The sequence below is a fragment of the Mobula hypostoma genome, chromosome 2, assembly GCF_963921235.1.
Source record: "Mobula hypostoma chromosome 2, sMobHyp1.1, whole genome shotgun sequence".
Lineage (NCBI taxonomy): Eukaryota > Metazoa > Chordata > Chondrichthyes > Myliobatiformes > Myliobatidae > Mobula > Mobula hypostoma.
Window position 1 is genome coordinate 89260159 of NC_086098.1, and position 12354 is coordinate 89272512.

Genomic DNA, 12354 nt, shown 5'->3' on the forward strand with positions numbered 1-12354 from the left:
CGGTTGCAATATGGGTAGGACTGGGCAGTTTAGTATTCTGGGTTCTGTTGTTTTAAACGTGATAGAACAGGAGGGATTAAAGCGGGGAGGGGTGGCATTAATAGTCAGGGAAAATATCACGGAGTGCTCAATCAGGACAGACTGAAGAACTTGTTTGCCAAGGCTATATGGGTGGAACTGAGGAATAAGAAACAGATAACCACATTAATGGGATTATATTATACACCACCCAATAGTCAGCAGGATTTAGGGAAGCAAATTTGTAGAGAGATCGCAGGCTGTTGTAAGAAACATAAGGTTGTGATAGTGGGTGTTTTTAACTTTCCAAATATTGACTGGGATTCCCATACTGCAAAAGGGCTGGATGGGAAAGAGTTTGTCAAATGTGTTCAGGAAAGTTTCCTTAATCAGTACATAGAAGTCTCAATGAGAGTGAGTGCGAGATACTAGATCTCCTAATAGGGAATGAAACAAGGCAGGTTACAGAAGTTTGTGTAGGGGACCACTTTGCACCTAGAGATCATAATACCATTAAGCTTCAAGCTAATTATGAAAAAGGATAGGCCTGGTCACCAGGCTGAGATTCAAAATGGGAGAAAGACGAATTTGAATGTATCAGAAAGGATGAGGCATAAGCATGCTCACAACTTAGTTAATTCTAACCCATATACGCCTTTGGAATGCGGGAGGATACCAGAGTACCTGGAGGAAACTCAAGGGGTCAAGGGGAGAACGTGCATTCTCCTTAATGACAGCGATGCAAATTGAACCGATTGCCCGTGCTATAAGGCATAATGCTAAACACTACGCTACTATGCCGCCCATTTAAAATGGGAACTGAACCAATAGCCATCTCCCTTGTGGGGAAGAGTGGGCTTTTCTAATCTTCTCCAAGGTCATGACAGTAGATCAGGAGAATGCCAGAGAAATTCCAGTTGTATGTGTGGAAAGAAAAATAATAACTTTTTAGTTAAACATCAGTATTTTAATTTAAAGGGTGATGAAAAGGACATTTAAGCCAATCTTACACAGACACACAAGTAACAGAAAAATGGAGGGTTATGTAGGTGGAAAGAGTTTGGTTGACCTTGGCAACGTACACAAAATGCTAGAGGAACTCAGCAGGCCAGGCAGCAACTATGGAAAAGAGTAAACAGTTGATGTTTCAGGCCGAGACCCTTCATCAGTGTTGGCACAACATTGCAGACCCTGTACTGTGCTAAATTTCCATGTTCTAATATCTGGCATTCTCTACCTCAGAGAATTGTGGTTAGTGGACTAGAAGTACTTAAAGTGGAGGTAGATGAATTTTGGAAGATCTGGGAACTAACGACAAAGAGGATCTGGCACAGGAAGAAACCATTGAATGGCAGGCAGCCATTGAGGAGCTAGGTGAACTTCTGCTATTTTCTTGAGTAACTGGAGTTCGCAGGGCCAAATGAAACTTACCAAGTTCATTGCTTAGTTGACCGTCTTTGTCCTAGAACGTAAACACAAGACTCTACAAATGCTGGAAATCCAGAGTAACATACACAAAATACTGGAGGAACTCAGCAGGCCAGGCAGCACCCATGGAGAGGAATAGACAGTTGATGTTTCAGGCCAAAACTGATCCTGATGAATGGTCTTGGTTCAAAATGTCGACTGTTTATTCCTCTCAAAAGATGATGCCTGACCTGCTGAGTTCCTCCAGCATTTTCTCTTTGATCTAGTACAACTAGGTTGAGAAGGCCACTGTTGGTTACACCCCTCCATAGCAATCATGGTTGTTACATCTTTCCTTCTCTCTGTTGGAACCAACAGTCTTGATATAATGTCAGAAAGAAGGCACCTGTGACCGACAGAACCCCCTCAGTACTGCATTGGAATGAACACATGGATCTTTATCCAACTGTTCAACGTTATTTGGAGATTAACTTTATTTGTCACATATACATTGAAACATACAGGGAAATGCATCATTTACATTAGCAACCAACACAGTTCAAGTATATACTGGGGTAGCATGCTAATATCACCAAGTTTCCCACTTCTTTCTCAATCTACAAGACTCGTTCACAATTCTAAACAGAGAATCACAAACCAGGAAATGCTGGAATGATGCAGCACGTCAGGTTTATCTAAACGAATATAAGCAAAGCTGAGGAGTTTCATGCTGTCATGATCTTATAATTACTGATTATTTAATTAACTGAATTCAATTTCTCTAATCTTTAATTTAATTCTCTGGATTACTTGTTGAGTGTCTTCACACTTATACTCCCATTTCTGAAAGTAAATAAAAGATTAGGGGAAACAAATTAGGAATTCAAAGAAAGAAAAAGATTGATCTGTAATATATTGAAGACTTGTACAGTATCACTTGCTCTGGCAGCTTGTTCCACACTCACACCACCCTCTGAGAGAAGAAGAACCTCCTCAGATTCCCCTTAAATATTTCACCTTTCACTCTAAACCTATTACTTTTAGTTCTAGTCTTCCCCAACCCGAGGGGAAAAGCTGACTTGCATTTACCCGATCAATACCTCTCATAATTTTGAATACCTCTGAGATCTCCCCTCATTCTCCTAAACTTCAGAGAATAAAGTCCAAACTAATTCAAACGTTCCCTATAACTCAGGACCTCAAGTCCTAACAACATCCTTGTAAATTTTCTCTGCACTCTTTTAAGTTTATTGATATCTTCACAGTAGGTAGGTGACTGGAGTGCAATGCATGTCCTCCTGGGGTTACAAACACCCAGCTAACAGACACCATATGTATCTGAGTGGTGGACCAGTCAGACGGATGTGGATGGAATTCCTGGGCAGTGGCATTTCCTACTGGGCAAGAATGGAGCATTTCTGTGTGCTTTTCTGCCCACCAACACCACTACCACCCACCCTGCCACAGTTGAGGGCTGGATGAAGCCAAGCAGAACTTGAGGCACTGAGCAGATCCACTCACTGAGTCAGTGAGAAGGGCTGAAGGCCGCTCTTCCCTTGCCTGCCTGCTCTCCCATCACTCGCTCTTTCTGTATACTTACCCACACACTGCTCTTGTTCATTTTCGACTCCCAGTCAGTTCCAATTCTCAGGAACGGAACCCTGATCATAACCCGGTGACTGCCTGTACCATTATTCCCATTCTTCACTTGCTTCCACACCACCCCCTGTGTCTCTCCCGCTACCCACCTACACAGGGGTCTAACTATTCACCTCATCTTTGGGATGGGCTTAGGAATCAGGGAAACCCATGTGATCAGAGGCGGAACATGCAAACCCCACACAGAGAGCGCCAGAGGTCAGGATTGAACCTGAGTCGCTGGAGCTATGAGGCAGAAGCTCCACTTTAAACTGAGAAACAAGAGCAGCATGTTAATATAGTGGTTAATGTAATGCTTTATAGCACCAGCATTCGGGGTTTAATTCCCACCAGTGTCTGCAGAAGTTTGCACATTCTCCCCATCACGTCATAGGTTTCCTTTGGGTGCTCCAGTTTCATCCCAAGTTCCAAAGACATTTCTGTTCTGTGGTGCTCTTTGACTATGACGTACAGTATGTAGCCATGCTATGTTGGGGCCAGAAGCACGGCGACACTTGAAGGCTGGGTTGGTCATTGACGCAAGTATCACATTTCACTGCCAGTTTTGATGTTTCAATGTACATGTAACAACCAAAGTTAAACTTTTTCTTTATAAATGTTCCACCCCTGGAGCAATGGCTGGCACAGCTTGCGAGAAAGAGAGTGCCTCTACTTGCCTAGGTCAGTCTGTAGTGCCAAGTCCACAGAAGACATTTTGAAAACAGCGTACCCCCGCTGTTTGGGTAACAGAAGTTAATTCTTACGAAGGTCACAAATCACTCACTGCCAACAAAACTGAGATACAGAATAAAGATTCACTCTTACAGAATTTATGTGAGGAAAAAGCTTACTAAATAAATACAAATTGAGAAAAAATAAATATTGAAAATAAGAGATTCTGCAGATGCTGCAAATCTAGAGTAACACACACAAAATGCTGGAGGAACTCAGCAGGTCAGCGAGCATCTACGGAGGGGAAAAAAGAGTCAATGTTTTGGGTTGAAGCCCTTCATCAGGCCCACAGCCACATGCAACCCTGATGAAGGGTCTCAACCTGAACATCAACTCCTTATTTTTCACCACAGTTGACTCTTTATTCCTTTCCGTAGATGTTGCCTGACCTGCTAAGTCTCTCCAAGAAACAAATATTGTCAACTTCGTCAAGGGTTCACTTTGTAGAAAATCATGACACAGATTGCTTCATTGGAACACAATGCCTGCCTCGCATGGGGTGTACTGGACGAGTTCTCACAAATGCTTTCATGAACAACAACAGCTACACATGCAGCCAAAACAGGAGAGTAGCAGGATAAACCCAACATTTGTTCTCTTTGCCATCAACTATTCCCCCAGCCTGGCTGAGAATATACACTTGCCTGAGTTTTAGGACCTTAGTCTGGTGCCATAACACACTCAGGCACATTACAGCAAACAGTAATAGACTGGAACATTGTGTTGTCAAATCCGACTGATTGTCTGACTACTGGATTCATAGCATGCTTCGCCTGATCGTTAACTCTGTCTGGAAAATCTCCTTAATGAGAATTATATGAAGACTCTTACAAGGGGTGTAAAGATGATTAAACTCATAATTCCAAAAGTCAGATGCTTGCATTTCTTCTGGGCCATTATCTGAAAGCTGCCGTTTAACTGAGAACTGTTAAACTGTTTACCATCACTGCAAAGAGTTCATTGAGAAATGAAGAGGCTTTAGACATCTGTTTGCAAAGGGCTCTCCTGCAATGAATGGTTGCACTTCAGTGCCAAGCTTCTGAACTGCTCAACCTTTCCAATTCTGATCAGTCGGAAGCATCAGTTACGTGAAATTGTTGAATTCCACAATAGGTATGGAAGACTGCCTTGTGCCCAGAAGGAACGTTAGTTGTTGTTCCTCAAGCTTACGTTATATTGAACTAAAACCATGCAGGTCACAGAGACACAGGACAAAGCAACATTTGTAAGTTAAAGTGACAGGCAACTGGAAGCTCAGGATCGCCTTTGGGCAAGGGCAATACAGATGAGCAATAAACACTGGCCTTGTCAGTGATGCTCACTTCCTGAGAAACGAGGACCACAGGTTATAATCTATCTCTCCTACGTCAACACCAGATGCAGAGGACCCAGCAGAGAAGAGAGGTAAGCCAGAGCAGTAGGCCAGACTCTCAGATCTAACTGCAGTCCTGTTAGTGACATAAACAAAAAAATGCTACGATCTCTATGAGATACATTGCTGAGTTTTACTAGGTAAACAGAACCAAAGACTGATGACTTTAGCTTAAATATTTGCTGTTCAGAGAATGTTTCCAAACAGCTCTTGTAGCTGAATTATTTTTGACAACTTAATGGCACAAGTTTAGATAGGTAATTTAACATCGGAATATTTATTCATTTGTGGAATAGTTCCACCTTATCTCAAACATCTCTCTTATGTTTACAAACTATTCAACATTTCTCCCTCACTCTCTCCTCTCCTATCAGATTCATTCTTTTTTAGCTTTCCCACCTAATCACCTCCCAGCTTCTCACTTCATCCCCTCTTCCCCCACCCAGTTCATTTCATCTATCACCTTCCAGCTTGGATTCTTTCCGCTACCCCCATGTTCTTATTCTGGCTTCCTCTCCCTTCCTTTCCAGTCGTGACGAAGGGTCTCATTGCAAAACGTTGACTGTCTTTCTCTAGATGTTGTCTGATCTGCAGTATTTTGTGTGTGCAACTCTTGATTTCCAGCATTGGTGGACTCTCATGCTTAAAAAAAAATCGCTCATCTGGAACAACCTATTGTTTGCTCTTGCTCCTCACATTCCTCCTCTCCTGTTTCGACTGGCTATCCTTTGTCTACCCTTTCTGTCCAGATGAAGGGTCTCAACCTGAAACATTCAAAGGTGCTGTCAGTCCTGCTGAGTTCCATATTTCTTACTTCAGATTCCAGCATCTGCAATCTATGGTTCCCACTGAAAACCTGGGCATACCAGAAAACTGTAAACACAAGAGATTCTGTAAATCTTGATTAACCTTCCATATCTTTATGTCCTTCTCCGAACTCATCATTCTTGACCCGAGGTACTTGTAGTCAAAGACTTACTTAATGGTATCATTCTTTACGGTCTTGAGAGTACCTTCGTTGCAGTTAAATGCCATGTACTCTGTCTTTTTAGAGTTTAGGTGAAGTCCAACTTTATTGCACTCAATCTCCGATCAGTCGGAAGCATCAGTTACGTGAAATTGTTGAATTCCACATTAGGTATTAGGTCGAACCTGACCAGAGGGCTTAAAAGGAGGATTTTCATAGTAGCCATAGAGTCCATTCTCACGTACGGATGCGAGACGTGGACACTCACCAAGACTATGCGAAAGTCTCTAGACGGTTGCTATACACAATGCTCCGGATGGCTCTTGACGTGTGTTGGCAACAGCACATGACGAACGTCGAGCTCTATAACGACCTACGGATGCTCACTACTAAAATCGAGGCGAGAAGACTGCAACTAGCGGGGCACTGTCTATGCCACCCTGAGCTACCTGCCAGCCTAGTCATCATATGGGAGCCCAAGCACGGGAGGATGAACCCTGGGCACCCTCCCTAGACTATGGTCAACACGTTCCTAGAAGACAGCCGCGCAGCTAATGTAGATGAACTGAACACACTGATGAGGGAGAGGGAGAAGCGGAGAGTCCGTCATCGTGCCCGACGCCGGCCCCCTAGGCCTGAGTCGACGTAGTAGTAGTAGTTAACACGCACAAAAAGCTGGGGTTGATTGGTTTTTAATTAGTAAGCGTGTTCAAGGTTACGCAGAGAAGGCAGGAGAATGGGGTTGAGAGGAACCCCGTGATGGGATGGCGGAGCAGACTCAATGGGCCAAATGGCCTAATTCTGCTACTATATTTTATGGCCTAAAATGCTTGAAGAACAGCACATCAGGCAACGTCTATGGAGAGGAATAAATTGTCGACGTTTCGGGCTGAGACTATTATCAGGACTGAAAAATGGTCTGTTTTGGAAAGGGAAGGTCACATTCACGGAAAAGAACCATCGCACTAATTTGCCGTCAGATACGGCCTCACCTTGGCTTTATCCCTCATTGATCCTTTGCCCAGGATGGACATTTTTGCACCTGTTTCTTCCTGTAGCCTCTTCAGTGAATTGCCTCGAGGTCCCAGCAACTTCCCCACAAAATTAAACTGCAAAAAAAAAGAGAAAAATCGTGTTTCACAGATTGGAAAATCTCAGCTGAAAGGTTCTGGGCTTTGAGCTAGCACTCATATTGGCCCATGGATAACACAGTACAACCTTGATTGTCTGAAAATAGACTTCCACAGAACAAAACACAAAGACCATCATTTCAAAATCACTTCTGATAACTCCTGAAAATGGACCGGACACAATGGTCTGGCAAGTTGGACATGATCGCTGAGCTGAATGCATGTGAAATTCCTTCACTGTTTCACTGGAAAAATTACAGTACTTTTGTACCAGCAGTCAACATTGTAGGCAATGTCAAGGTATTCACAAGGTACTTCCAAAGTTCAAACATTCAAAGTAAACTTATTATCAAAGTACACATACGTCACAATATACTACCTTGAGATTCCTTTCTTGCAGGGATTTACAGGAAAATGCAATAGAATTTGTGAAAAACTATGAACAACAAAAACTGACAATCATTGTGCAAAAGAAGACAAATCGTGCAAATATTAAAAATAACATTAGAGACTCCCTGACTCACCTGACATTCTTCCATACAATCCCTGTAACCCATTCCCTTCCCAATACATCACACTGCCAAATCTTGCACACTCCTCCTCTGGTCTGCTTGCTCACTCCTGATCGACTGAGGTCAGCACCTTCCCTGATCTGACCAATCAGCACAGAGGTACAGAGGCCTGTGCATCATGGTCCCAACAACCTGACCTTACACCAGCATCCCCAGCCACAGTCATCTCCTGAGGCAGAGGAGAGGTCTCAGGTGCTATATACATCACTGATGGCTGCTTTCTCTACCAAAGTGCAAAAAAAAAACTTAATATTAAGGAAATGTCATGGTATGAGATTAAACTAGACAGAAATAATAAGAACTCCAGTAATCCAGCACCCATGGGACTTTGCTGGTGCTTGCCTAGCAATACTTCTGGACCATTAGATTTTATTCCTGTTAATACCCAACAAACATTTTTATTTCAGGTTATCTCATGTTTATGGTTTTTACCTACCTAAGCTTGAAAGTGTGCAGAGAAAATTTACAGTACGAGGATTTTTCTGGGATTTATGGACCTGAGTTAGAGAGAAAGGTTGAATACAGTAGGCTAGGACTTTATTCCCTGAAATGCAGGGGAACAAGGGGAGACATTATAGAGGTGTACAGAAATATGAGGGATAAAGATAGGCTGAATATATGCAGGCCTTCTCCCCTCAGGTAGGATGAGCCTAAAACGAGAGGTTATAGGTTCAGGGTGAAAGGACTGGGGGTAAATAGAAGATTAGGCCAACATGGATTAAGTGAGCCAAAGAGTCTGTTTCTCTGCTATAGAAGTCTATGACTCTTCCATTGACAGCATGGGTTTCTTCTGGATGCCCCTTTATCCCAAAGGAGTGTGGGTTGGTAGGTTAATAGGTATGTTAACACTTACACTTATGACTGTGTGGCCATGCACAACTCCAATGCCATATTCAAGTCTGCTGACAGCAACAGTGTCGTTGGCCAAATTAAAGGTGGTGACAAATCAGCATATAGGAGGGAGATTTAAAACCTGAGTGATCCCACAACAACAAGTTCTCACTCAATGTCAGCAAGACCAAGGAGCTGATTATTGACTCAGGAGGAAGAAACCAGAGGTGGAGAGGGTCAGCAACTTTCAATTCCTGGGTGTTAACATTTCGTTGGACCTGTTCTGGGCCCAGCATGTAAGTGTAATTATGAAGAAAGCACAGTAGCACCTCTACTTCTTCAGGAGTCTGTGAAGATTTGGCATGAAATCTAAAACTTTGACAGGCTTCTGTAGATGTGCAGCAACTGCATCACAACCTGGTATGGAAACTCTAAAGCCCTTGAATGGAAAATCCTACAAAAAGTAGTGGGTACGGGTACGGCCCTGTCTAACATGTAAAGCCCTCCATTGAGCACATCTACATGGAGCGTCGTCACAGGGAAGTAGCATCCATCATCAAGGAATACTGTACCACCACCCAGGCCATGCTGCCATTACGAAGGTCCAGGAGCCTCAAGACTTACACCACCAGGTTCAGAAAATGTTTTTTAGAGACTTGGGCTATTTTGAGGCTTTGGAATTTGGAGGAGTGGTGTGTGTGTGTGTGTGTGTGTGTGTGTGTGTGTGTGTGTGTTTTTTCATGTGACTGTGCATACATCTTTTGAAAGAGAATTAGACAACTGTTCAAAGAGCAATGTTCACACTATTGGAGGGTAAGAGGACCAGACAGTTCCAGTTATGGAACCAGGGTCCTTACAGTGCATGGAAAGTTGTAACCCATAATGCCTAAATGTTGGCATTTGCCGCAAGGGCAAAGTTAACTTGTATCTATGAGAAGCAGATCAATGTTTCATACAAACCACACCATTATTATACCACTCATTCTGTCTCTAAGTTCATCTGCTGCCAGCGATAAAACATAGACATAATAAGTTAAGGGTATGATTGATGGATCTTGAATAATCCTAACAAAGCTTGAGGCAAAAAACAAACCATTCCAACTTTTAAAATAGCCCAGCTCGCATATCACAAGAAAGCAACAATGAACTCAACTAAATCAATTTTGCACACTCACTATGCTGCTTTAGAGAGAAAACAATACTGGCTTATCAAACGGAGAAGCAGGCTGGCTATTTTTTAACCTTGCAATTCAAAGGGTGTAACAATCCAGATCTTCCGATGAGAAGCCAGCAGTTCTGCTTGGAGCAAAACACAAAATGCTGGAGGATCTCAGCAGGTCGGGCAGCATCTATGGAGAGGAATGAATAGTTGATGGTTCAGCTCAAGACCTTTCATCAGGACTGGAATAGGAGGAGGCAGAAGCCAGAATAAGAAGATAGGGTGAGGTGATAGAGTACAAGATAGCCAGAGAGTAAGATGAGGTGAGGTGGGTGGGTAGGAGAGGGGGGAATGAAGTAAGAAGCTGGGAGGTGACGGGCAGAAGTAGTAAATGACTGAAGAAGAAAGAATCTGACAGGAGATGAACCAGAAGGCGAAATAGAAAAAGAGAGGAGGAGAGAGGGCAGAGATATTACTGGAAGTTAAAGAAATCGATGTTCATGCCATCAAGTTGGAGGCTATTGAGAAGGAATATGAAGTGTTGCTCCTCCAACCTGAGTTTGGCCTCATCATACCAGTAGATGTCACAGCCAATGCACCTGAGGGACAGTCAACTGTGGTACTACAGGGAATGGGGGTGGGGGGGGCGTCAGTCTCAGTATACACAGTAAGATCCCACATCAGCAATTCGAAAAAACCAAGGGATTGCTTACTCATGACACTAACCAGAGGCTAAGTCCTGGCACCGACTTTGGGATAAATCCTACACTCACCAAATTTGTGCCAAGTGATCTGCTCCACCTGCCACACGACACTATCACGGCACAGCCCCGACATCTGCCCTCAGGCTCCTGACTCCGTGGATTGGCAGTTCAGGGCTGGGAGAGGGTTAGTCACAGTTCAGGCAGGGACCATTGTCTGTGTTCAGTCCAATGGAATGCTCTATCTCCCTAGTAATCAGTGTGGGGCCCAGTGTAAGGGAATGGTTTGGCTTATAACAAGCACACCACCAAAATTCTACAGATGTGCTGTTCCAAGTAGCCTGACTGATTACATTATGGTCCAGTTCATCTATCTGAATGCACAGGAACCTAAGAAACTACGGTCAGTATTTAAATCAGCCCAATACTTCACTGGCACATCCTTCCCCACCATCTGCAGTATGTACAAGATACTGCCTCAAGAAGGAAACGTCCATGATCAAAGATCCCTACTACTTTAGCCAAGTGATCTTTCTGCAGCTACCAGCGGGCAGGAGGTTTGAAAGGGAGAATGAAACTACACCTGTATCCCTGCTGCATCTGATGAACCCTCACAAGGCGTCAGGCCCTGATAGGTCTCCGAAAACCTGTGCCAACCGACTGGCAGGTCTGAGTAAGAACATCTTCAATCTCTCACTGCTGTAGTTGGTGGTTCACACCTGAGTCAACAAGGCGACAATCACATCAGTGCCTAAGAAGAGCAGGGTGACTATTGCCCAGTGCCACCCACATCTACTGTGATGAAGCCCTTTGAGAGGATGGTCAGGGCCAGAATTAACTTCTGCCTAAGCAGGGACCTGAATGAGTTGCAATTTGCCTATTGCCACAATACATCTACAGCGGATGCCATCTCTCTGGCTCTCTACTCAATCCTGGATCACATGGACAGTAGTAATTCCTACGTCAGTCTGCTGCTTATTGCTTACAGCTCAGCATTCAACACAATCATATCCTCAGACCTAATCAACAAATTCCAAAACATGGGGCTCAGTTCCTCCCTCTGAAACTGCACCTTTGGCATGCTCACCGGGAGACAACAGTCTGTGTGGATCAGAAATAACATCCCCTCCTTGCTGACAATCAACACTGACACACCTCAAGGATGTATGCTTAGCCCACTGCTCTACTCTCTCTACATCCATGTTTGTGTGGTTAGGCACAACTCAAACAGTACCCATCAATATGCAGATGCCACAATTATTGTTGGCAAAATTTCAGATGGTGACGAGGAGGTGTACAGGAACACGAAAGATCAGCTGGTTAAGTGGTGTTGCAACAATAAACTTGCACTCAACATCAGTAAGACCAAGAACCTCAGGAAGGGGAAGTCAAGGGAACACACATCAGTCCTATAGAGAGATCAGCAGTGGAAAGTATGAGCAGTTTCAAATTTCTGGGTGCTGGCATCTCTGAGGATCTATGCTGGGCTCAACATACCGATGCAATTACAAAGAAGGTATGACAGTGGCTATATTTCATGAGGATTTTGAGGAGAGTTGGTACGTCACCAATGACACTGACAAATTTCTACAAATGTACTGTGGAGAGCATGCTAACTGGTGGCATCGCCATCTAGTATGGAGGGGTCACTGCACAGGATTGGAAAAGCAGCAGAAAATTGTCAACTCAGCCAGCTCACAGGAACGAGCCTCCCCTCTATGGGCACTAGCCTCCCCAGCATCAAGGACACCTTCAAATGGCGATGGCTCAAAACCACAGGAGACTGCGAGCCAATGTTCAACTCCATTTCACCGGTTAAAGCTTGCA

General features: G+C 43.8%; 1 protein-coding gene across 2 annotated transcripts in view; it reads right to left on the reverse strand.

Annotated features, from left to right (window-relative positions):
* The window catches only part of khdrbs2 (KH domain containing, RNA binding, signal transduction associated 2), a 521774-nt gene that overhangs the window by 305304 nt on the left and 204116 nt on the right, over positions 1-12354 (reverse strand). For both annotated transcript variants that reach the window (XR_010016971.1, XM_063040191.1), the window contains exon 3: positions 7127-7243. Coding sequence is in view for 1 of the 2 variants with exons in the window: in XM_063040191.1 (XP_062896261.1) it covers positions 7127-7243 (117 nt within the window). In the remaining variant the exon portion in view is untranslated. The remainder of the gene's footprint in view (positions 1-7126; positions 7244-12354) is intronic.